This window comes from Eretmochelys imbricata, chromosome 6, assembly GCF_965152235.1.
Source record: "Eretmochelys imbricata isolate rEreImb1 chromosome 6, rEreImb1.hap1, whole genome shotgun sequence".
NCBI lineage: Eukaryota > Metazoa > Chordata > Testudines > Cheloniidae > Eretmochelys > Eretmochelys imbricata.
This window is the reverse complement of record NC_135577.1, coordinates 3,417,735-3,441,422: the sequence shown is the minus strand read 5'-3', so window position 1 is coordinate 3,441,422 and position 23,688 is coordinate 3,417,735. Positions and strand designations below refer to the sequence as shown.

The window sequence follows — 23,688 nt, the reverse complement described above, 5'->3', positions numbered from 1 at the left end:
TACTCCTCACCCCTGTCCCAATTTTTCACACGTGCTGTCTGCTCAACCTATTTCCAAGAGACAACAAATAAAAAGGAGCATAACAGTATAAGACAATTTTACTGCTGGCCTTAGTCTCTGCTCTCGGGGTCTTTCCTCTAAGGTTATTGCCAAACTCTCTGTCTCTAGCCTTCCTTGCTGCTCCTTCCTTTCTCTGCAGCTCCTGCAACTCTCTCAGACACTTTCTCTTGTGCTTCCTGCTGATCAGTAAGAGAATCCACTAATCCAGGTTCAGGTGGGCCTCCTTAGCTGCTAGGGTTGGCTGAGCTCAGGCCTCCACTCCTTAAAATGCCAAACCACCCCAGTACAGGGCTATTTACAGGGACAGGCCATAATCAAAAATCTAGGTCTTTTCTACATTATCTCCCTCACTTTCTGCTTTACCAGCTAGCATCAATACCATGTGTTTCTTTCTCCCATTCCATTCCCTGTGTGTTTTCAAATTGCTTCCTCTGCATGGAACATCCTCACCACGCAAGTTCCCCAATGCACCACACTTTCTTTAATAATACTAATGATTATTCATCAAAAGAAAAAGAAATTGCTAGTTCTTATATACCCTGCTTTCTTTGTATTTTTCAGTCTTCCTTCGACCATAGGGTCTTTGAATTAGGGAGTGTCCTTACTTTTTCTGCCTTGTAAAGCACACACTGTTGATACTGGACAGATAAATCATGGATACATCATGCACACACCAAAAAAAAAAAACCCTTTGTCATAAAGGTTGGTCTTGTCAGTAAAGTAAGCCATAAAAATTAGGAAATGCACAAAGAACCAAAAAGCTGCAAACTCAGGTTAGGAAATACCAGAATGAGCATTGCCCATGCAACATTAACTCTGCAGTAAATGAGGCAGGGATTCTACAGACAACAGACTCCTTCAATACACAGCCCCAGAGCCAAAAATCCTGTGTACTGAATAAGGAAGAGGTCCAGAGGGAAAAAAAAAATAATATGGGATCATGCAATTAAAGTCTGTATCATCATGCAAAAGCACAAGAGGACTAAATTAAGGGTGCCAGGGCAACATTTATTTGGATATTTGCTAACCTGAGCATGCTAAAGTTTGTAACCTTTTAATCCTTTTTAAAACCTTTACTTTGTATTTCTTAATTATGTATGGTTTCAGTTATTGATGAAAGCCAACTTAAGTAACGTTAAATGAAGGGGTTTTTGTTTGTTTGTTTGTTTTTTAATAGAAAGAAAATATTTTATATATGTGCTATTTAAACAATGAAGCTCTTACTCAAGTGTTGTTTTCAGTATATATTTTATTGCCATTCTTATCTTTGTGAAAATCCCTGTTTCACCACTCAGTGCTGTGTTGATCACAGTATAGAAAGTAAGTAAATTAAACTGTATTAAAAAACTCCTCATTTTATGCAACTTCAGTTTCAGTGAAAATTCTAAGCTATAATCATCAATTTGTAAGAAGCAGATAAACAATATCCAAGAAAAAGAGCTGGAATTTTGCATTTTATTTTCAGTGAGCCCTTACTAAGTAAAGTAGCAAACAATTGTCCTTTGAGAAGAAACACTGTACCGTACCACAGTACAAACCCAAATGAGCACAGCAGGAGGCTGTCCCGCTTACCCAAATCTGGTCCTGTTTCATAACAAACTTCCTTTCTGTGATGATGTTCTGGTCATAAGGGGATAAGCAGTTGTCAAAGGTAGCTGTTGCCATGGCAGCCAGGGGGCTAGTCATTCTCCCCAGGTGTGACAAGGAGCTGAAGGCAGGTAGCGCTGAGTGGTGGGTTATCTCTGATGTCATAATGCTACTGCCCAGGCAGCACCAGTGGGCAGCAAATGTGCATGGGGGGAGGGGCAGGGAAACAGGTTTTCCCAGTGCTCCTGGTTTCGCCAGTTTCCTAAAGGAACCAACAACATAGAAAACACATTAATGGTGATTCCACACACGTGCAAATTGGTAGCTGAAATTTGATTCAAATTCCCCATGGCATGTTTCGAAACCAGTGTTCCAAAACAAGGAGAGACCTCGTAAAACAGAAAATGTTAATGCTCTGGTGTATTTGTGATTGTGTTGAAATTGTGAGTTTAAATTTGGGGCATGGTTCCTGGACCTGCTTGCATGTTAGAGAGCTCAGTAGGGCAGCACGCAATCAGGGCGTAGCAGCAGTCAGTCAGCAGGTACCCAGTGAGTTGTGCCTCTCTGTTATAGTCAGCAGCCTACATTCTCTCTCTCTGATTTTTGGGTTCTTACATGTTATTGTTCTGGCTCCTGAGAAACAAATTAGAGAGACATTGTGAACTTCCAGCAAGAGTATTTTATGTTTTCTCTAACTTCTCTGCTTGTGTGCCACATAACATAAAAGACACAATCCTGTAAAATATGAAATAAAATTCTGAAGCCAAATGTCCTTTTGAAACAAAAAAATTGAACCATTTCATTCTGAAAATATTGATCTTCCTGAAGCACTTCACTTTTCCTTTCCCTTTCACAGGGAGGAGCCTAAATTAGGTTTCCCTAAATCCATGATTGGAATACTCAAACATTTCCCCTCTTTTTCATGCAATTTGTTCCTTCTGCCTCTGGCTGCTGCTACCCCTTTTCTGCCCTCACCCAAACACAGTGGAGATTCTATCTTGCTCCCTTGCCGCAATACAGCTCAGACCCAGGGCAGGGGAGCCAGCTGCGTGGCCTACCGAAGCAGCGGTATCCTAGAGCTGAGAACTGTGCAGGCAGAGGAAGAAGGCAAAAGATAGAGCCACCCCCAGCTACCAGCACCAGCCATCTTAAGAAAAAGCATCACCCAGGCTGGGTTGATTTAACTGGGAATTGGTCCTGCTTCGAGCAGGGGGTTGGACTAGATGACCTTCTGGGGTCCCTTTCAACCCTGATATTCTATGATTCTATGACTCTATGAGTCCTACCTGGTTTGAGCCAGATCTGCTAGCCTGCTGCAAACCCAGACCCGGTCTGAACCACGTCCCCTAACAGCTGTAGGCTTACTTGGAAGCGGCTTAGGAAGTGTTCCTGTCTTTAGCACTCAGATGCTCAACTCCCAATGGGGTCCAAATCCTAAATAAATCTGTTTTACCCTGTATGAAACTTATACAGGTTAAACTCATAGATTGTTCGCCCTCTCTAGCACTGATAGATATACACAGCTGTTTGCACCCCCACCCAGGTACTAATACATACTCCAGGTTAATTAATGAGTAAAAAGTGATTTTAAGTACAGAAAGTAGGATTTAAGTGGTTCCAAGTAGTAACAGATAGAACAAAGTGAATTCCCAAGTAAAATAAAATAAAACACGCTGATCTATCTCTAATACAGTAATAAAACTGAATACAGATAAAAGCCTCACCCTCAGTAAAGTTTCCATGAGCTTCCTTTTACAGACTAGACTCCCCCTACTCTGGGTCCAGAAATCACTCTCACCCCCCTGTAGTCACTGTCCTCTGTTCCAGTTTCTTTCAGGTATCCTTGGGGGTGGAGAGGCTATCCCTTGAGCCAGCTGAAGACAAAATGGAGGGATCTCCCAGGGATTTTTATAGACTTTGTCCTCTGGGTGGACACCCCTCCCTCTCCTTGTGTAGAATCCAGTTACAAGATGGAGTTTTGGAGTCACATGGGCAAGTCACATGTCCCTGCAAGACTGAGTTCCTTACCAGTCAAGCCACATTCCTAGGAAAGCTCAGATGTGGAATGGCGTCTCCAAATTCATTGTTGGCTTAAGTGGTTCTTGACTGGGCACTACTGAGAATAGTCTTCTCTTAGAAATCTGATGAAATACTTTTACCAAGGCTACCCAGAAATCAAGCAAGTACACAGCCAATATTCATAACCTCAAACACAAAAAGGGATTTTAAGACTGGAACCTGCCAGATCTCCATGTGGATGGTGGTTGGGCCTTGGTAAGCCAAATGAGCATTTTTTAGACCCTTTTATTGTTATGTTTCAGAGTAACAGCCGTGTTAGTCTGTATTCGCAAAAAGAAAAGGAGTACTTGTGGCACCTTAGAGACTAACCAATTTATTTGAGCATGAGCTTTCTGATGAAGTGAGCTGTAGCTCACGAAAGCTCATGCTCAAATAAATTGGTTAGTCTCTAAGGTGCTGCAAGTACTCCTTTTCTTTTTATTGTTATGTTTTCTTTGTAATGCACCATTGCCAGCTAAAGTGAGAAAAGATAACATTGCGTTTCATGCATGGAAAATATCTTAACTCTTCATTTCTTTCTGCATACCTGAATGGCACAAGACACGAATGGGCAAACTTAACTCTGCATTAACAAAGGTTTGGGAATGGAATTTAGGCCAAATTTGCAGCTAAATATTGAGTGTGGAATTTTGGAACTGCCTAAATAAAAAGCACCCACTCCCTATTGTTTTTAGTTGGATATTTAACTCCTAAAACCATAATGCTCTTCAATGCGACTTTCTTTTGGAAGCTGTTTGATCTTGGTTTCAGAGGGGTAGACGTTTAAGTCTGTGTCAGCAAAAACAATGAGGAGTCCTGATATCACCTTAGAGACTAACAAATTTATTTGGGCATAAGCTGACAAAGTGGATTCCAGGCCACGAAAGCTTATGCCCAAATAAACTTGTTCATCTTTAAGGTGCCACAGGACTCCCTGTTGTTTTTGCTGAAACAGACTACCGGCTACCTCTCTGAAAGGAGGTGAAAGAGGTCTTTAGGAGGGTGATAGGGGGAGAAAAAAAGGGTTTTCCTTGGTGTATGTAAATGTTAGACTTGGCGGTTAATCAATAAATGGGAGCGAGATGGAGGAGTGAGTTTTCTGTGTCGTTATCTTTATATGAATAACCAGATGTGTTCGTCTTTCATTAAAAACAAACGAATGGCCAGATTTTTCCAAAAAGCTCTGTATTCAACAGCTAACATTTCAGCACTCAAACAAGTGAGTAGATTTGCCAAAGGTCTCTTTTCCCACTTGGGGACTTAAATTATTCATTTGGGACCTGCACTATATATCCCAGTGTTGGGTGCTGACCGCTGCTATAACTCGGGCTTCCTAACTGAGGTGTCTAATAGAGAGAGCAGCACCTCTGAAAATCTGCCTCCAATTGTAGGTGCTGCTAGACACATTGTACTGTCTGTCTCGAAATGTTCACTCAAAGTTTTCTCCTCTTTTGAGGTATATTGCCAGTTTGGAAAGATTTCCCATTTTATCAGAATAGAGCCCTTACAAATATTGGTCCCGGTTCTGGAAAGCCCTTAAGCATGTGCTCCCACCCCTCTCTGTCTAGTGAATCCATTAAGCATATGCTTGATATTGATCACGTGATGAAATCCGATTGAATTCCCGGCAATTTAAGCACACTCTTAAATGATTTCCAGAATAGAAATAGTTGACTAAGATGGGAGCAGAATCTTAAAAACAAACAAACAAAAAACCCCACAACCAAACATTTGAAGGATTTAATCCTAAAACTTAAAGAAAGACTCACAACAACAGCAGCCTTGGATCAGGCCTGATCAGTAATTACTCTAGCAGAATCCATGTCAAATGGCAAACAACCATTTTCTAGAGACGTGTTGACTGGATTAAGGCCAGGCCCCATTGTGTGTCCAGCAAGGTCAGAGGCACAAATGGGAAAACCCATCTCGCAAAGTTCTTACATTGCTAAATGCGGCAGTGACAGTTATCAGAGAAGAAATGGGGGATTTTGTCAAGGTTTGTGCAGCTGGCTCTTATAACACAAAAATATATTAGGAAAACCTGTCTAACAAAGAGAATCATGAACCAGCAATGCAAATCCAAATTGCCTTTTGCTAACTAATAGAAAATAGATGCATTCAACTCACACAGGCAAAATATATTAATGAAATCATGGGATGTGTTTGTTGTTGCAGCTATAAGTGCAATTAAAAAGGAGAAGTGGTGTAACCACAATAAGAAAGTAGTGAATAGGTAAAGTACATTGTATTTAGAATGTGTTATATTCATGCTGAAACTGTACTGTTAGATGATGTAACCTTTGCATGACCCTTGCTCTGTATACAGTAGGAGAATTCAACATGGCTAGAAAAACACATTCAACCTGACAGCCTTTAGGTATTCTCCTATGCTTGGCTTCTGCAACCTTCTGTCTTGCATATCTACCTACCTACCAATGTAAAAGTTTTATAGTGTTTGCCAATATTATATACAATATTATATATAATAGTAGGTATGTTTATACAAGTATGAATTGTATTCATTTTAAGATCTTCCCAAATGATTTTTACTTACGTTATGCTATTTAGCCAAGGGGAGATGTGAACTGTGGTAATCTCAGAGAACAAGGACAAGACAAATAATTTTGCTAACGCCACACTAACATGGGATTTATAACAAGTTTTTACTGGTAGAGGATGCTTCTAAGGTTTTGCCAACTTCTCTAATATAGTGGTCAGAACATAGATATTAAGCTAGTTATACATGTTGTCCTGTTTACTTTCGAGTCTGTGCCAGCCTAGCAAAAACATTCAAAAACATGTCAAAGATAAGAGATTAAAAAAAACCCTCAACTCTAGTGTATATATAGAGGCAGAGTGAAGCTCAGATTTTAAGGCAGTGTGACCTCTGCACTATTACCATCCAAATGGGTTGGTAATATATGTAGTCCTCCTTTCTCTGTTATGCTGTATTTATCTGTTACTAATAATCTTTTCTTCATAAAAGTTGATTAAGCCTAGCCATTTGGTATTATTGAATTCAGTCGAACCTGTAACACATGGTAATGATTTAGGGCTGGATCCAGTGTGCCTTAAAAGCCAATTGCACAACTTCCACTGATTTCACTGATGCAAATCAAGCCCTTAAAGTGGGTGGGGACAGGGAATTCTCTGAGCTTCTCCATTTTCCAAATGATTTTTATTTACCCATCTTGCACAAATATCTGAAGAGCTAAATTCAGCTTGGGCCAGTGAAAGCAGCAAAATGAAATTTCCTCTCTCGGTAACACGACATTACATGTCCCGTTTTTGGATGGTATCTGTGCCATTAATAGTTCCTCTGTTTATACCTTGGAAACTCTTCAAAGTGATGCTTTAAAATGTCATGTGATGGGAAGATGGATCTACTTAAATGCTGATCTGTCCCTTAGGAAGGTCCATTTTGGCAGTGATAGCTATGGTTTCCATGTATTTGTCTGGCACATTTCATCCACTGAAGGATCTCCGAGGACGTCACAGGAGTCATATGCACAATATTTTTTCCCACTGCGTTATCACAGTTGCCACTGTGGTGAGGCCGTTCTGGGCTAATGCAATGTAGCCAACGTGAAACACGTCAAGAGTTAACGGTCTAGCTGCCCCTTTGAACCCTCTTTGGCCAAATCCATGGAGGACTGGTGCAAAGCCTCCTCCACCTGCATCTTCCGCCTGGTGGCCATCACAGTGTTCTTTAGAACTGGCTCTTCCATGTATTCACAATATTTTGTGCACTCCCTCACATGTTTGGGCTCTTGCCTTCACCTGTCCTGGGATGGAATCCCCGGACTCTCCCACTCTTAGGTTATCGCCTCCTGTGTATCTACAGTGACTTCTCATCTGCTCCATCTGGGCATGGAGCCCGCAAGTCTTTCCTTTGGGAGCTGTGATGAATAGTTAACACAGTGACCAGCTTTCTTAAAAAAAACCCAACAACAAACATCTGTGTTTCATCTTGACAACAAAAATACAACGCAGCATGGGAGCAAAAGGATGTTCAGACAGTAAACCAGTCTGTGTGCACGAGTGTCTCACCTAGGGCTTCAGAACCGCAGGTAGATAAGGAAGGCCCTTCTGCAGGGCCCTTGGCTATGTCAGCCTGAGCCTCACAAACAGCACCTAACAACTGCTCCCACCCTCTCTAGAGATTTGATTTTTAACTGTTTCATATCCTTTCACTCTATTTCCACCTGTATAAGGACTGATCTACACTGAATACTAACATCAGTGTAGCTACGTCTCTCCGGAGTGTGAACAATCCACACACACCCTCCGAGAGATGTATCCATGCCAACATAACCCCTGGCATACACAGTGCTAGGTCCATGGAAAAATCCTTCTGTCAACCTAGCTACCGCCTCTCGGGAAGGGGGATTAACGACACAGATGGGCGTACCTCCTATCCCTGTCGTGAGCGTCTCCACCGAAGTGCTATGGGTGCAGCACTGCCCCTGTGCTGCGGTAGTATTTTAAGTATAGACGCACCATAATTTAGAGCTGGAGGCAAGGATCTGGGCACCATTTCTTAGTCCTGTTGCAATGTGAAGTTTGGGAGGGTTCGTCCGTAATCATTTATAGCTACTGTATATGACATGGATAGTGAGATTAAATCGGACTAGTTACTCTGCATTCTTGGATGATGTAATACATACATTGATTAAGCTGGACTGTTCGGAAACTATCATGAAGGCAACAAAATATCTCTAGTAGAAGTAACCTGTCCGTAAACACAGCAGGAGTCACTAGCTGCTTCCTATTAATTTCTTTGGCTGATCTCTGATTCTTGTCCTTTGTGAAGGGGGAAATAGCATTTCCTGGGGTAAATAACCTGCCTTATTCACTTTCTCCATATCGTTAATGATTTTATTGACCTCGATCATATCCCCCCGTAGTTGTCTCTTTTCCGAACTGAACTGTCCCAGTCCTTTTAATTTTTCCTCATATGGAAGCTGTTCCATAACCTTGATCATTTTTGTTACCCTTCCCTGTATCTTTTCCACTGCTGATATCTATTTTTGAGATGGGCCAACCAAAACTGCATGAAGTATTTAAGATGTGAGTGTACCATGGATTTATATAGTGGCCTAACGATATTTACTGTCTTATTATCTCTCCCTTACCTTATGGTTCTTATCATTCTGTTAGCTTTTTGACTGCTACTGCAGCTAGACTGGATGTTTTCAGAGAACTGTCCACAATGATTCCAAGATCTTTCTCTTGAGTGGTAACTGCTAATCTAGACCCCATCATTTTGTGGCTCCTCAGTCTGGGATGCTTCCTCAGACCCATCACCTAAAAAGAATGGCTCAGGTGTGGGGATCTCCCTCATATACTCTACTGTGAAGACCAATGCAAAGAATTCAAATTATTTTTTCACCTGCCTAATTAGACTTTCACACTTGACTTGCCAGGTTTTATGCTCTAGGTGTATAATATATTATATTTAATATTTTAATATAATATAAACGTTTTTAAAAAAGGAAATGATAAGGTTGAACCAAAACATTTTTCCTTATTGAAATGATACATTTTTACCTTCTTGAAACAAAAAGTTACAAGATTATTAAAATGACATGTTTAGACATTATCAGAATGAAACTTCTTCATGGTCACAAACTGAAATTGCTCTGAATTGTGGTTTTTGTGGGAAATGTCAAAATATTGGCTCTCTGTTACAATTCGGAATGAAATGTGGGAATTTTCTGAGGAAGAGGGATCGCAGTTTCTGACCAGTTCTATTTCTAACATAGCTCTACCAATGTTTATGGAGTGCTCGGCTGACTGGATGTTGAACGGGGGAATGCCATTGCCTGCAATGGTTATATTCCTTCCCTGTTGCTCAGCCAGCATGGGGGGAAAGTTGCCGTTATTGACTCTGATTCTCTCCTGCCTCGCTTCTTGTGCTATCGTTTATACCTGATCACAGTGACTACTGAAGAGAGGATCAACTATTATATTTCACTCAAGTACCTAATTCTGTGTGAAAATAACACTGAATCAGAATGATTTCAGCCTGTCTGCACCTCATGAAGAAGAGCTTCAAATATATAAAGCCCTTCAGAGAGAAACTATTTAAAAAAGCCAACTAATTAAAGTGGGTTAAAGATGGAAAAAACAACGATTAGGGAAGCGGACAATCTGGGCATCCTGGAAGTCAGGGAAGACTCAGATTCTGGGGATGCAGGAAATTCTCCAGTCCACCAGCACATCAAGCAGGCAGCCTGGGCAACTGGCCGCCCAGGAAAATGGGGGACCAGGTAGGGTGGGGAGCCTGAGAGCTTGGAGGAGCAGGGCGGCTTGCCCACCCACCCATCAGCGAGCAAGCATGCACGTGGCCTGGTAGGAGACCAGGCAAGAAGACCAGGCTTCCTGTGGTACATTTTAATTCAGTCTGTAAATGTGTGGCCTCCTCCCAAATGTCTCTTTGTGGCTTTGAGGCAACCCTGCAAGTGGCCCCCCATTTTAGTTTCCCTTTTGGGTAACTCCAAGCTCTTCATTTCACGCTCTTACTCAAACAGTAGTCATCCTGGGGGCCAGTTACCCAGGCTGCCTGTCTGGTGTGCTGTGGGGGGAGGGGGAGGAGTGGCTGCCTGCATACCCAGGATCTGGGATCTCCCTGACTTCCAGGGAAGTACTCCATACCATCTCAATGCATACAGTCCTTTTTCTCCCCATACCCCAGTGTCCTCCACCACAGCTCAGCTCCTTAGCTGTTCTCTTCCAACCCTGTGCCAGAACAGCCCCCCCAACCTCCCTCCCCCCACCGTCCAGCCCTTCCTTCTCCGGTGCAACCCCCCACGTCCCAGTGGGCACTCCCACATCCTTGCCAGGGAGCATCCCTTGCTCCCCTGGCCCTTCTCACTGTCCATTAGGATCCAGCTGTCCTGCAAGGAGACATCAGCATGTAAGCCTCTCTGCTGATCCCCCTCCCTTCGGCCCTCTCCGGCCATTGGATCCACTTCTCTGGGTTGGAGCCAAAAGGCATCTCTCTCTTATGTTGCTCCTGCCTTCTTTCTCACCATGCAAGGCCCAGTGACAGGGGTAACAACAATAAGATCTCACTTTTGCCACATCGCTAGAGCCAGTTGGGAGTTTTCCATTGGGATGATGTTCTGGTAGAACAAACCTTTCTCACAAAATTTTAGGGAGGAAAACTTTATTTGCCATTGGAGAAGTCAAAAGGACAGCTTCCTGGCTATCCTCTTGGGAATCTCGTGCCAATCTCATGTTCTACCGACAGATAGAAAGTGAAATTGGGAAGAGCCTACTTGGCGGGTGGCCAGCCAGCCAAAAAAATCCATTTTGGTTTTCCCAAAATGGAATGTTTCAGAATTTCTGTCCCACAAAGTATTTTGAGATGTTAACTTTTTGTCCTGAGTTAGGATGGTTCTTCTTTTTTTGAAATCTGAACATTTTCCATAGGAGAGAAATTCCATTTTTAGGCTAGCTCCTCTCACTTCTATTTATTATTAAATCATGAAACTCATCCTCTCAGTTAGATTCAGTGAGGAATAATTTTCTGGCATATTGTCTTCCTCAGGACGTCCTTTACCTCCTTGTTCCTCAGGCTGTAGATCAGGGGGTTCAACATGGGGATCACAAGGGTATAGAACCTGGACACCACTTTGTCGTACTCTGATGAGTTGCTGGATGTGGGTCGTAAGTACATAAAGAACAGAGCCCCATACAGTATGGACACAGCTGTCAGGTGGGAGGCGCAGGTGGAGAAGGCTTTGTGTCTGCCCTCGTTGGAGCGAATCCGCAAGATGGCCACCATGATAGAAACATAGGAGACGAGGATGACCAGGATAGTACTTAATGCAGCTACAGCGGCAAAGAGGAAATGCACTGTCTCACCCATGCGAGTGTCAGAGCAGGAGAGTTTCTGGAGTGGGGGGAGGTCACAGAAAAAGTGATCAATGATATTGGGACCACAGAATGACAGGCTAAACAAAGAGCCTATATGCACAGTGGCATTAATGGAGGCATAAAAGTATGATGCAGCTACCAGCTGTACACAGACTTTCCTGGACATAATGAGTGTGTACATCAGTGGCTCGCATATAGCTATGAATCGATCATATGCCATCACAGCCAGAAGTAAAGCCTCAGAGTTCACAGACAAGGAGTGAAAGAAAAATTGCGTGGCACACCAAGCAAAGGAAATGACTTTACTCTCAGCTAAGAAGTTCACCAGTGCCTTAGGGGCAATAATGGAGGAGTAAGTGATGTCTACAAGGGACAAGTTGCTGAGGAAAAAATACATGGGGGTGTGTAGCCGCGTCTCGATCCTGATTAAAGAGATCATGCTGAGATTCCCCGCAAGGCTCATGGTGTAGATAAGCAAAAACATCCCAAAGAGGACAGCTTGCACTGATCGGCTGCCTTTGAATCCTAGAAGAATGAACACGGACACTCCAGTGTGATTGCCATGCGCCATGTATTCCAGATGCCATCGACGCTGTTGGGGTAGAAGAAAGAAACACAGCCAAGGGAAAGCTTATGATTCAAAATTAACCATATGGGGCTGGGAGGTGGACACCACCATTGTGAAATACAGTAGAAAGCCAAGATACAAAAAATAAGTTATGTTGTTCTGGCTGTGTAACATTTGAAAACTTAAAATAATTTCATGTGCGTCTGTATAATTGCCAAGATTTTACTCCTTTTAAAGAAAAGAGATGATAAAATAAAATAAAATTGAAAATTCTGAAGTGATCTTTCTAAGTCTGCATCCCAAGCAGGCATTGGCATTTGCTAATATCTTTTCATGGTATTATATGGCTAGGCATGATTTGAAAGGATGTAGAGAAACTAGACAGGATCCAGAGAGGAGTGACAAAGGTGATCAAAGTGATGGAATGCAAGCCATGTGAGCAAAGACTGAAGGAACTGGGTATGTTTAGTTTGAAGATGGCTATCATGTCCCTCCTTAATCTCCTCTTTTTCAAATACTTGAAAGGCTGCCATAAAAAAGTTTGAGAAAAGTTGCTCTGTCTTGCCGCAGAGAGTAGGACAAGAGGCAATGGGTTCAAACTACAGCACAGATGATTTCTATTAAACCTCAGGAAAAGCTTCCTAACTGTCAGAACAGTAGGGCAATGGAACAGATCTGTCAAGGGAGGTTGTGGAAACTCCTTCACTAGAGGTTTTCGAAAGGAGGTTGGATCGCCATCAGTCTTGGGTTGGTCAGAAACAACAATTCCTGCATCTTGGCTGGGGGTTCGACTAGAACACGACCCATGTGGTCCCTTCTAACCCTATGGTTCTATGATTCTCTGGACTCTGCAACAACATAATGAGGTGTTTGAAAACCAGCCTTATATTGCAGCTTTAGTATCCTTCCATAATTAAATCATCAGTTAGGAACCAGTATATATTTATGACAAGTCAGCCAAAACCTCACATTTGGAATAAAGTCCCAGAGTAAATTCAACAAAGACAATTATTTTGGAGAAAACTAAGTTAATATTCACAAAGGGGGGTGTTCACATAACTAAAGGAGGTATGAATGAAGAGCAGAGTTCAACAAAGGGAGTCTGTAGTTAAAGCATGGTTGAAAGACGCTCTCACACCCATTCTGGCCCCTGGCACGAGCATGGAACTGGTATAACTCAGCAGGGAATCAGAAGCAACACGAGTGGGTTTGGTAAAGATCACTATTCAAGAGAAAAACAATCTACTGAACAGTGATACAAATACGCCCCCCCCCCGCCCATGCTCACTATGGCAATATCTGATCACCCTCCCTCCTCGCCTGGTGTCAGAGGCCAGGCTCCAGTGTGGGTCTGAATGTCTACACAGCTATTTTTTGCCCTGTAGCGCAAGCCACACAAGGCAGAATCAATTGACCTGGCCGCAAAGATTCTCTGCCATGGGTTACTTTTCCATTCTGCAGTGTAGACATACTTTGAAGCTGTGTTAACCTCTCTCATGTACCCAGCATGCATGGAGATGAAGGGAGGACCATTCTTTCTTTCTCAGAAGATATTTTGAAAGCAGAGACATTAAGCAGCTTCATAGTGAATACGCACCCGGTAGCCACCGAGAACTCCACAATGAGATGCCCCAGTAGCAGGGAGTGTCGGTCAGACACCGTCCAGGGAGACGTTTCCTTGGAGTCCAAGTGGGTCCAAATGTGTTTGTTCTCCCACTTCAAGCTAATGAGAAAATCTGAAATATACACGAGCTTTTTATTTTCATTCCATTATCTCTGTGTATCCGCCCTGAACCCGCGAGACCTTCCATCAGCACAGAGACTGGTGTGTTGGGGGAAGCCAGTGCTGCCCATTCTGTACAGGACCTTCTTTCTACAGAGAGAGACCATCTCTCTCTAGGGCTGCCAATCTAGAAAATTTCACCAGCAGAAAACCTGCTCTAAGACGTTTAAAATGAAAGCATTTGTTGTTCAAAAGCATGAATTGCATTTACAGGAAAAAACACCCTTGCAACTTGCTTCCTGGCAAACAAGGGGTATTTTTATCTTACCTTTTCCTTTTTTTCCTTTGGGGAGCATATACAATAACTTAGCGCATTAAAGCACATTGGGCGAGATCCATAGTTGGTGTAACTCATCACAGCTCTATTGTGACAACAGCTGAGGGTCTCTAGCCCCATATATGATACCCCCCAAAAAATCACTTCCCGAATTCAGGGTATTTTAGGCTTTTCATCCCATTTTATTGCAAATTGTACAATGAGAGATCATCAAGACAACATTTTGGTGGTAAAAGTGTCTCCATTTTGAGAACAGAAAAAACAACAACGCTGTTTCTCAGTAAAAAGAATTGATCTGGGTGTCTTTACCAGATAGTTGAAGAAAAGAAAACATTTCTTTTACTCAAGTTAGTCTTTGTCCGGTAATATTAAAGTGGCCTGTTGCAAGGGAGACCTCTCTCTTTCCTGGATTCAAACAGTGTAATTAGCAGCAGGGCGTATTTATTTGGTCTGCTGGCATTTGGAGACAGAATCCCTCAGAGCCGTTAATCTCAGGTCTGGCACTAAAGGCATCATTAAAATGCCCTTTAGGTCACATGGGAGAAGTAGATAGTGGGATGCCAATCTGTTGGCTTCTAACTTTGTTCAAGTTCTTTGAAGTGTTGATGCTGCTCTCCATCCCTTTCCCCTGTTTTGTGCATTCTATAAATCTGAACCTCCCCCAGCAAGAATTACTTCCAGTCGGGAGTAAATGTGGGAATGTTTATTGAAAATGCATTTGCCATTACATTTATTTAATTATTTTGTAATTGCAGAGAAAATAAGAATGGAATCATTCATAACACTGTTTTTTTTTGAGAGCTCAGAGACAGAAACTTTTTAAGCAGTTACCACGTAGAATGCAATGGATCAGGATTAAGATGCTTCTTTTCCCCCCAAGAGATGTCTAAAAGCCTGGGATTGGAGTGGGAAAAATGGCTGGAGATCAGGACTGAGGGGCACTGGCAGACTCAGGGATTCAGAAAGGGCTGCAGTAGCCTAGAGTGATGCCAAGAGTAATGGGATGAAGGGCATGGCCTGGGACATATCTCACCCTATATCAGCAATAATATGTGTGTGTCTCTAGTAGTGGTGATGAAATGGAATTAAAAAATACCAGGATGAGCATGTCATGATAGAGACTAACAACTTGTGATTCTACTATGGAAAATCATTCCTCATCGATCTGCTATAATTCTTTTATTTTGTCGACAAAAGAGTGAATATGTGGGGAACCATCTGACATAATATACTTGGACTTTCTTTGACAAAGTCCCTCACATGAGGCTATTAAGGAAGTTAGGTAGTCATGGAATAAGAGGCAAAATGCTGTCATGAATGAGCAACTGGTTACACAACAGGAAACAAGTGCACATGTCATCAGAGATATCTAGACACCTAACGTCCGTTGATTTCAGTGGAAGTTAGGAGCCTACCTACCTTTGAGCATCTGGGCCAAAGAGTAGAATAAAAGGTCAATTTCAACACAGCAACAGGGAAAAATATGGATCGACACAATGTTCTGCATTAGGACTGGTGGTGTTTCAAATATTTATTATGATGTGGTACAAAGAGCAAGCAGTAAGATGGCAAAATTTGCAGACGACATGGAATTGTTTTGGTGAGTCCAGGCTGGGGAATGAGAGTGAAAACTTCAGAGGGACCGAGCTGGAAGTTGTGTGAATGGGCAGCTCAGTGGCAGGTGACATTAACTGTTGACAAAGGATTTGAACAGCTCACGCACAGTTCTGTGTTCTAAGTTCAGTAACCGCCAGTGAAACATTCTCTGGGGTTCCCATGAAGAGCTGAATGACAACTACTCCCCAGTGAAATGGAAAGTTGGCAAATTCAGAACTGAACGAGGGAAATACTCATGCTTGTCACAAAACAGGGGAGTTTTTAAACAGGAAATTTGCTGCTGTTGTTGTTTTTTTGTTTTTTTTATTTTTACAGAAAATATTAAACCCCGAAATGTTCAGCCTAAAACTTTTGACTGAAAACCAAAAATGTCTCTTTGGAAAAGTTTCCCTGCTGCCTTAGGGGAGTTATTGTTTGGGTGTCTTGTGTGGCAGTTGTCCTCAAACAGCTGGGGTGTCTAGCAGGATTATATCTCCCATTCTTCTGATACCGGGGTGCCCATCCTATGGCCTGCAGTCCATATATGGACGACCAGAGCATTTTGTAAAGTCTGCAGGCAACTTGAACACAATCTACTGATGGCCAATTCAGGGGCGCTGGAACAATTTTTATAGTGGGGCTGCTTAAAGCCACTGAACCAAACTTTAAACCCTGTATATGATGGAAACAACTTAAAGCCAGGGGGTGCAGAAGCCCCACTAGGTCCAGCACCCATGGGCCAATTCATTAGTGTTTTGGTGCAATGTTTACATCATTTTAGTTTATACATGTGTGCAAATAGATAATCCTGTACATAGAAACAACCCAAAGACACAGGAAACAAGCTGATCTTAAAATATAAATCAATATCGGCGACTTTAAAGCTTATTAAAATGTGTAGAAATTGCTGGCCCCCACTGTTTGGTTTACATGGCCCTCCTGTGTAATAAGGTTAGGCACCACTGTAATCTGATCCATTAAAATAATTTCTTATGGCCCAAATCCTTGGGAGTTAGGTGTCTAAATACCGTTGAGGATCGGGGACTGTGCTCCTATATACAGCACAAGCCAGGAAAGCAAAACCAAAACGTCAGACTGCATAAGGGATAAGATAGATTTTCAGTTTTTAAGGCCAGAAGGGACCATTTTTATAATGATATATTACGATTAATATTGAGCAGCACTTTTTGGTTAAAGGTCCTCTCTTCTATATGCTTAAACATCTGATTGCTTCTTTGGATTCTATTTTCTGTGCTAGGTCTCTGTTGAACCAAGAGAATTCCAAGCAGCCCGTTGTTACAGCAACTGTGGGTGTGTCTGTACTGTGCCTCAGAGAGTGCACGCAAGCTATCATGCTACAAATAGTAACGTGGACATTGCAGGACCCGTGGCAGCTCAAACCAGCTGGCCGTCTCCAAGCCTGCGCGACCCCTGGGTCCAAAATCATGCGGCTACCCAGAGTCACTGTCTGTGCTGCAATGTCTAAATGGCAAGTTTTAGCACACTAGATCCAGAGGAGCTAAAGTGAGTCTGCCTACCCGGGCTGGGAGGCAAGCTCCCAGCAGCAGTATAGAAATAGGCTGTGTGGCTTAAGGCTAGGTCCACTTAATGTAAGGGCTGGTTTACCCTTAAAACTCTACAGCGTAAACGCGACCTGCACTGATGGGAGGGAGTCTCCTGTTGGCGTAGGCAATCCCCCTCCCCGACAAGCAGGAGCTAGGTTGACGGAAGAATTTTTCCTTTGATTTAGCACTGCCTACATAGGCACTTAGGTTGGCTTAACTACATCGCTCAGGGTTTTGGATTGATGACAACCTAATTTTCTGGTGTAGGCCACGCCTAAGGCACAGCCACACGCAGTGAGTTATTCCCCTTCCTGGGGGGAAGTCAGCGCATTAAGCATTAGGGAAGAGGAATGGTAGAAAGTTTTGGCTGTGGTGAGTGTGCTGCTCTGGGTTCTCCAAAAAGAGAAGTCTGTCACCTGAATAGATGACACTCTATGGATCCACAATGTCCCCAGATACGTCACTGATGAAGTGTTGCAAGGGCAGGGGACCGTCCGTTAGTGAGCCCAAATAGCATACCAGAGAGTTAAAATGTCCATAGTGTGTTTTGAAATCTGTCTTCCATTTGTCCCCTGCCCAAATGAGTGTTAGATTGCAAATCCTCGCAGTTGTAGTTTGATAAAAACCTTTGCAAATTTCCTGTGAGCCAACAATTGTGGGATTCACAGCAGGGGGTTATGGTTCCAAACGATCACTTTCTTCAGGGGCCAATTGTCTAAACGGAAGCATAGTAGAGTCCCACATTTCTTCTTCCCCAAAAGGTCCTGGAAACCCGTGGGAAACGCTGAGTAGCTAATAAACCCTTTGGACCAGTTTTCATGACTGTACGCTGGGAGAGCCAAAAATTCTGGTTCCAACAATGTGTAAATACAGCTAAAGGTAACTTTCAACCAAGGTTGTAGGTCAATAAGGCAGTCATAGTCCTGGTGCAGAGGCAACGAGTCCACATTTCTTTCAAAGGTATCCATGTAATCCGGGTATTTATCAGGAATGCCGGGTGTCCAAGTCAAGAATGGTGGAGTAGGTCCAGGGGTGGAGGCTGGTTCAAGGAACCCCAACATTTTCAGTCATTTCCATTCAACAACTCCAGTAGGGGTCTCCCTGGGCCAGGCTCATGTAGTGAGGTCATAGTTCACACCTGGTGTGGAGTGTCCCTCTTGCATACGGGCCACTGTTTTTCTGCAAAAAGTTGAACCACCTTATGTCACATGCTGCATCTGATAATTAGGCCCAGTGGTTGGAGTGCAGGTCGCAGTGAGGTGCAGGATTGTGCCTAGGCTAAGAGTGGTGCTAGAATCAAGGACGAGGGACACACCAGGGTCAAAACCGAGATCAGAGTCCAACAACAAAACAGAAGCAGAACCAGAGCCAGAGTCCAAGTCCAGGCCAGAGGTCGAAGCCGGGTGGCCAGAGACCAAAGATCAGCCAAGGCCATGTCAAGCCAGAGTCCAGATACAGGCCGAGGGTCAAAGACGGGTAGTCAAAATCTGAGGGCTTGAGGAAGATCAGGAGGAAGCAGTGCGGGTGGGTGGAGGGCCTGGAGCGAGGCTAGAGAAGGGCAAGGAGAATACTGAGCCAGGGTTGGTAACCAAAATCTGGAGCCAAGGGTCATGCCAAAGTCATAGCCAGAGAGCGGAGCCAAGAGTCAAGCAAGATTCAATAACGAGGAACTGGAGGGCAGGGCAGGACAGGGTGGTGCATGCAGATGGGAACCAGGATGACTTACAGGTTCTCCTAGGCACTGCCCACCTGGATCCCTAGAGACCCCCCATCAGGGGTCTCCCTTCCTGGGAATAAAAGAAGGAGAGCAAGCTGACAAAGTTGTCTCTGACCCTGGGGTCCAAGCCAAGGGGAGCTCCCATCCAGGCTATGAGCCAGGATCCCATCACCATCCCTGTTCATTTTGCACTTGGAGACCACCCGAGCAGGAGGGGAGAATAAAGGGTAGAAAGTGAAGGTGCCCCTCGGGGAAAGGGACAGAAAATAAAGATGCCCCTGGGGGAAAGGGACGAGCCTGGCACCCAGTACAGTTCCCAGATCTACCCCCAGGAGTGTGTGACCAGGATCGCAGCCCTTCCTCTGTGTCTCAGACCCCACCTGCCAGATGGGGAGAATCCTACCTTGCCCCAAGGTGTTAGGGGTGAGTTTCCTTTGTGGATGGGAAGGGTTCAGATACCATGTGTGTGGCTTGGACCTCAGGTGGGGGATGGTCAGACATTCACAGCGACGGGGTGACATGGGCCATGGGGAGGTCTGAGCAGTGATGACAGGGGAGGGGCTCCACATCGGGCCACCTCTCCCAGACTGCAATGGTTACTGAGGATAACCCCTGGCTCTGAGGATGCTCTCATTTCTGGGCCAGCCCCACGGCCCTGACAGCTTGATGCTTCCGAAACTGGTCTCTGGGCATATGGGAAGGGACCTTATCTGGCCTGGCCTGAGCTCCAGGAGTCGGGTTGGGACATGGTGGTGGGAGCGAGGTGCTCGGCCTGGGTTTCTCTCAGTGCTGTAGAGTTTATGTCCACTCCCCCGAGCCCTTCTCCCCCAGGCCCAATGAGAAATAGCAGTACCTGCGGCAGGGAGTGGGAGCTTCTGGGCATGGGAAGGGGGGGCCCTTCAAGGCTGTCCCACTCAGCACAGCCCCTTCAGCTCTTTGGGAACCTGATGCAAGCACCGGATATAGAAGAGGTGAACCATTATCGTCGCTGTAACCTCCTCCTGCTGCAAGGGAACAAGAATCAGTCAGAGACTCCGACAATCATGGCAACGAAGGGCATTAACGGCAATGCGAACCACCAAAATTTCCACCCCAAACCTCCCCACGTCTGAGGGATGGATTCCCCCACCCATCCCCTGCGATGAAATCTTGTCTCCTCTCTAGTGATCTCCAACCCCACTCCCACTATTGTTGAATGAACTCCTGCCCCCTTACTCTCAGTCCCTCCGTGAGAGCTGTTCTACCTCCCAACCCAGCCAGGGATTAAACTCCGCTCCCCAGAATCCCCTCAGCCACCCTCTCCTGCTCCAGCTGAGGGGCTGGAAGGCTCTGGGCAGTAGTGCTGTGGGGTGAGAGGATGTGGACAACTTTCCCAAGGGACCCCCTTGTTGTTAAGGTGATGCCATGGACAGTAGCTCTGGAGAATGGAGCACTTCAGCAGCCTCTGCTGACTGACTCTTCCAGTTCTCCCAGAGCAGGTGGTGGCTGGGATAACATGATACTAGGGTCCTAGGAACCAGCCTGAGGCCCGCAGGCATATGAAAGGCTCACAGGGAGAGTTGGCAGCCCCCTAGCATGAGCAATAGGAGCATGTCATGTTGATGTGATGCCTGTTAGGAAATACCCAAGCTGAGTCTGCTCTGCTTTGAGCTGCTCAGGGGACAAGCTGGCTCCTATCAATGGCACCTGCCCGGGTTCATCCTCTCCTGGCTCACAGGTCAGTACATGGGGATGGGATGGGAGTGACTGTAAACGGCCTGGAGGTCCCTCCCCAACTGATCCTTCTTTGGTTACCTCATTCCCTATCAGCTGGCCGACTTCCCCCAGGATGGAATATGATAGCACAAGCCCAGCCTGGCTGACACGGAGCTGGGGGTTGTGGATGGCCAGAAGCACCACCTGGAGGAAAGATCTTCTCTGGCCTTCCATGAAGATATCTCCAAAGACCTAAAACCAACAGTACCAGAGCCCTTGTCAATTGCCCAGAACCAGGCTCCAAATCCCTCTAGCATCTCACAAGGTGGATAAGAGTCCTGGGGCAGCCAACCTTTGCGGTCCCATGGACCATGGAACCCCCCTTCAGTAAGAGGTAGCAGGCACTGAGGAATAGCTCTTTCTGGAGCAGGATTCGCCACAGGTGCCATGACAGGCTGGGAACGTGTCTGCGCGCTCTGGAACCCAGCTCACAAAGACAACAAAGACCCCTTACTGCTCCCAGCAGCAATATCTCCTGCAGCTCACCTGCTAGAGGTTAGGGGCCTTTTCGATCTGCTTCTGTTCCTGCTCCCCACCCCACCAACAATCCCACGAACGTCACATATGGTGCAGTGACTCAGCCCAGGAAAGGAGCTCAGTGTCCCTCACCCACCACCCAGGGCAGGGGCAGGTCAGGTTCTGCTCCCTAACTGGCCATGGTGCTGGAAAAATCCCACACCCTGTCTGTGCTTCCACAGGTGCAGGGAAACCAGCGAGGATTTGGTCCAGCAATGGCTGGTGTGAGCTTCCCAACTCACTGAGCCAAGGGCTCCCCTCTCAGACACCAGGGTGTCAGCCAGGGAGACAGTGAGCAGAGCCAGATCCCTGGGGATACAATCCTCCATTAACTCAACCCCTGATGGGATCCCTTTTCTGCCACGATCCATGCAACGCACACAAGCCTGGACCATTAGCAAGGCTCCAACCCAGGGTCCTCGGCCTCTTGCCGCTGAACACTCTCTGCTGGAAATAAGTATCCGAGAATATCAGGGTTGGAAGGGACCTCAGGAGTTCATCTATTCCAACCCCCTGCTCAAAGCAGGACCAATCCCCAACTAAATCATCCAACAGATTTTTGTTCCAGCTCCCTAAATGGTCCCCTCAAGGATTGAACTCATAACCCTAGGTTTAGCAGGCCAATGCTCAAACCGCTGAGCTATCCCTCCCCCTCCATAACACACACACTGCAGGGGGAGACAGCTCCACACCTGAGCTGCTGAAATGCACTGGTGGACAGTCCTTACCTCCCCCACCCTGGCCATGTTCCTGTAGGCCAGGCGCTCGGTGTCTTGGAGCCCGTCCCGACACCACAGATCGCTCGCCGCTCTGATGTTCAGCCCTGGGGGAGAAAGACACACCCATTGAGGAGGTTTGCCATCCGGCTTTAGTGCCTGTTTCCTTCTGTTCCCTTTGCTGGGTGAACACTGGCCGGGGTCCTCGTGGCATTCACGGCCCAATGGACTCGCAGGGTCCCCACCAGGTGGTTTAGTACCTCAAGCGGGATTTGTCTTATTCATCACAGTAACCATCTGACCCTTAAGGTCACTGTGCTCTGGGAGTTGGTGCCTGTTAATGGTGGCGTCTAATACTGAAAACCCCCCACACCCAATGACATAAAGATCTGACCCTAGCTACCCAACTGGTGACATCCTACAAGCTTTGCGTCCATCCCCTGTGGTCCCTGCCCCTGCCCTCATGTTGGGCTAGTTCCCTCCACGTGTCTAAAGAGCTCCGTTCCTGTCCCCTCACCAGCTGGCAGCCCCCTGGGTGGGCTGATTTCTCTGCACTGGGGGACAGAGCCAGGCTCTGAGGTAAAGCAGCCAATTTCCCTGGCATGTTCGTCCCCTTCCTCTCTCCCTGAATTAGGGAGATGAGTGTGAGTCATCATCTAAGCTGGGGTCAGTCTCAGAGGAGGAGGCTTCTTTCTGTAAGGTCCCTTGGCCAGCAAGTTGGGGGCCCAAAACAGGGGCCTTCTTTCCATCGGGGTCCCTCTGCCCTGCTGCAGTTAGTCTAACAGACGAGACCTTAATTCTATTGGTGTCCCAATGGCCAGCTGGAGCTAGTCTCCAAGGGACTCACTTCTACGGGGTCCCATTGCCCAGCTGGGTTTCTTACCCCTCCTGTGCAGCAGGAGCCTCTGCAGCCAATATATCCCATCCCTGGCTTGCCCACTGATGTCGTTGGCTGGGTCAGAGATGTAGAGACCCAGCTGCAGCACAAAGTTGCCTGCCTTGGGGAAATCGGAGGAGGTCTGGTGGAGGAGGAGAAGGGGGGAATCCATCAACATTCTGCCTTCAACTCCCCAGTTCCCCTGGGACAGAGCTCTATTCCCATCCATCTGTAGGAGGCGCTGGGGGAGAGGAACTAGAGCCCCCTTTCTCTCTGCCCCCAAGGGAGCTTGGAGCAAATGGATCAGGGCATGGGCCCTCTATGAGTACTCACTGCCAGGCTTCTCTGGAGTAACAACGGCAGTGAGGCCAGGCACGACCCTGCCAGCCAGTGGCCTATGGAACATTACAGTCCTTTAGGGAGCCAGGGGGGACCACTTAACCAAGGGGTGAGGAATTCGACTCAAGCCCTGGCTCTGCAGGATGCTGGGGTCAATGGTCACTTACATCAAATCCGGAGAGGGAGGTGGCGAATCGGAGCAGGGCAGCGCTGCTCCGTATGGCCCAAGCTCTCTCCTTGGTGTTCCTAGAGTCGAGCCAGAAATAGACATGCTGCAGGAGAAGAAGGCAGGGGAGGGTTAGCGGGCAGGCATACATGCTCTACAAATGAGCCTCTCCCACTCCACATGGGGCTGAGACCTTGTCCTCAGCGTGGAACATCTGACTCCTC

The 23,688-nt window shown here is 45.7% G+C and overlaps 1 protein-coding gene across 1 annotated transcript; it reads right to left on the bottom strand.

Annotated features, from left to right (window-relative positions):
• Window positions 1-11,221: 11,221 nt before the first annotated feature.
• LOC144266634 (olfactory receptor 5AP2-like) lies at window positions 11,222-12,163 on the bottom strand. Its single transcript, XM_077820078.1, has one exon. The coding sequence runs from the start codon at window positions 12,158-12,160 to the stop codon at window positions 11,222-11,224; it is 939 nt and encodes a 312-aa protein (XP_077676204.1). The 5' UTR covers window positions 12,161-12,163.
• Window positions 12,164-23,688: the final 11,525 nt, after the last annotated feature.

What these genes read in the sequence shown, in the direction of transcription:
- LOC144266634 (XM_077820078.1), bottom strand. Translation starts at nt 12,160, where the DNA reads ATGGCGCATGGCAATCACACTGGAGTGTCCGTGTTCATTCTTCTAGGA.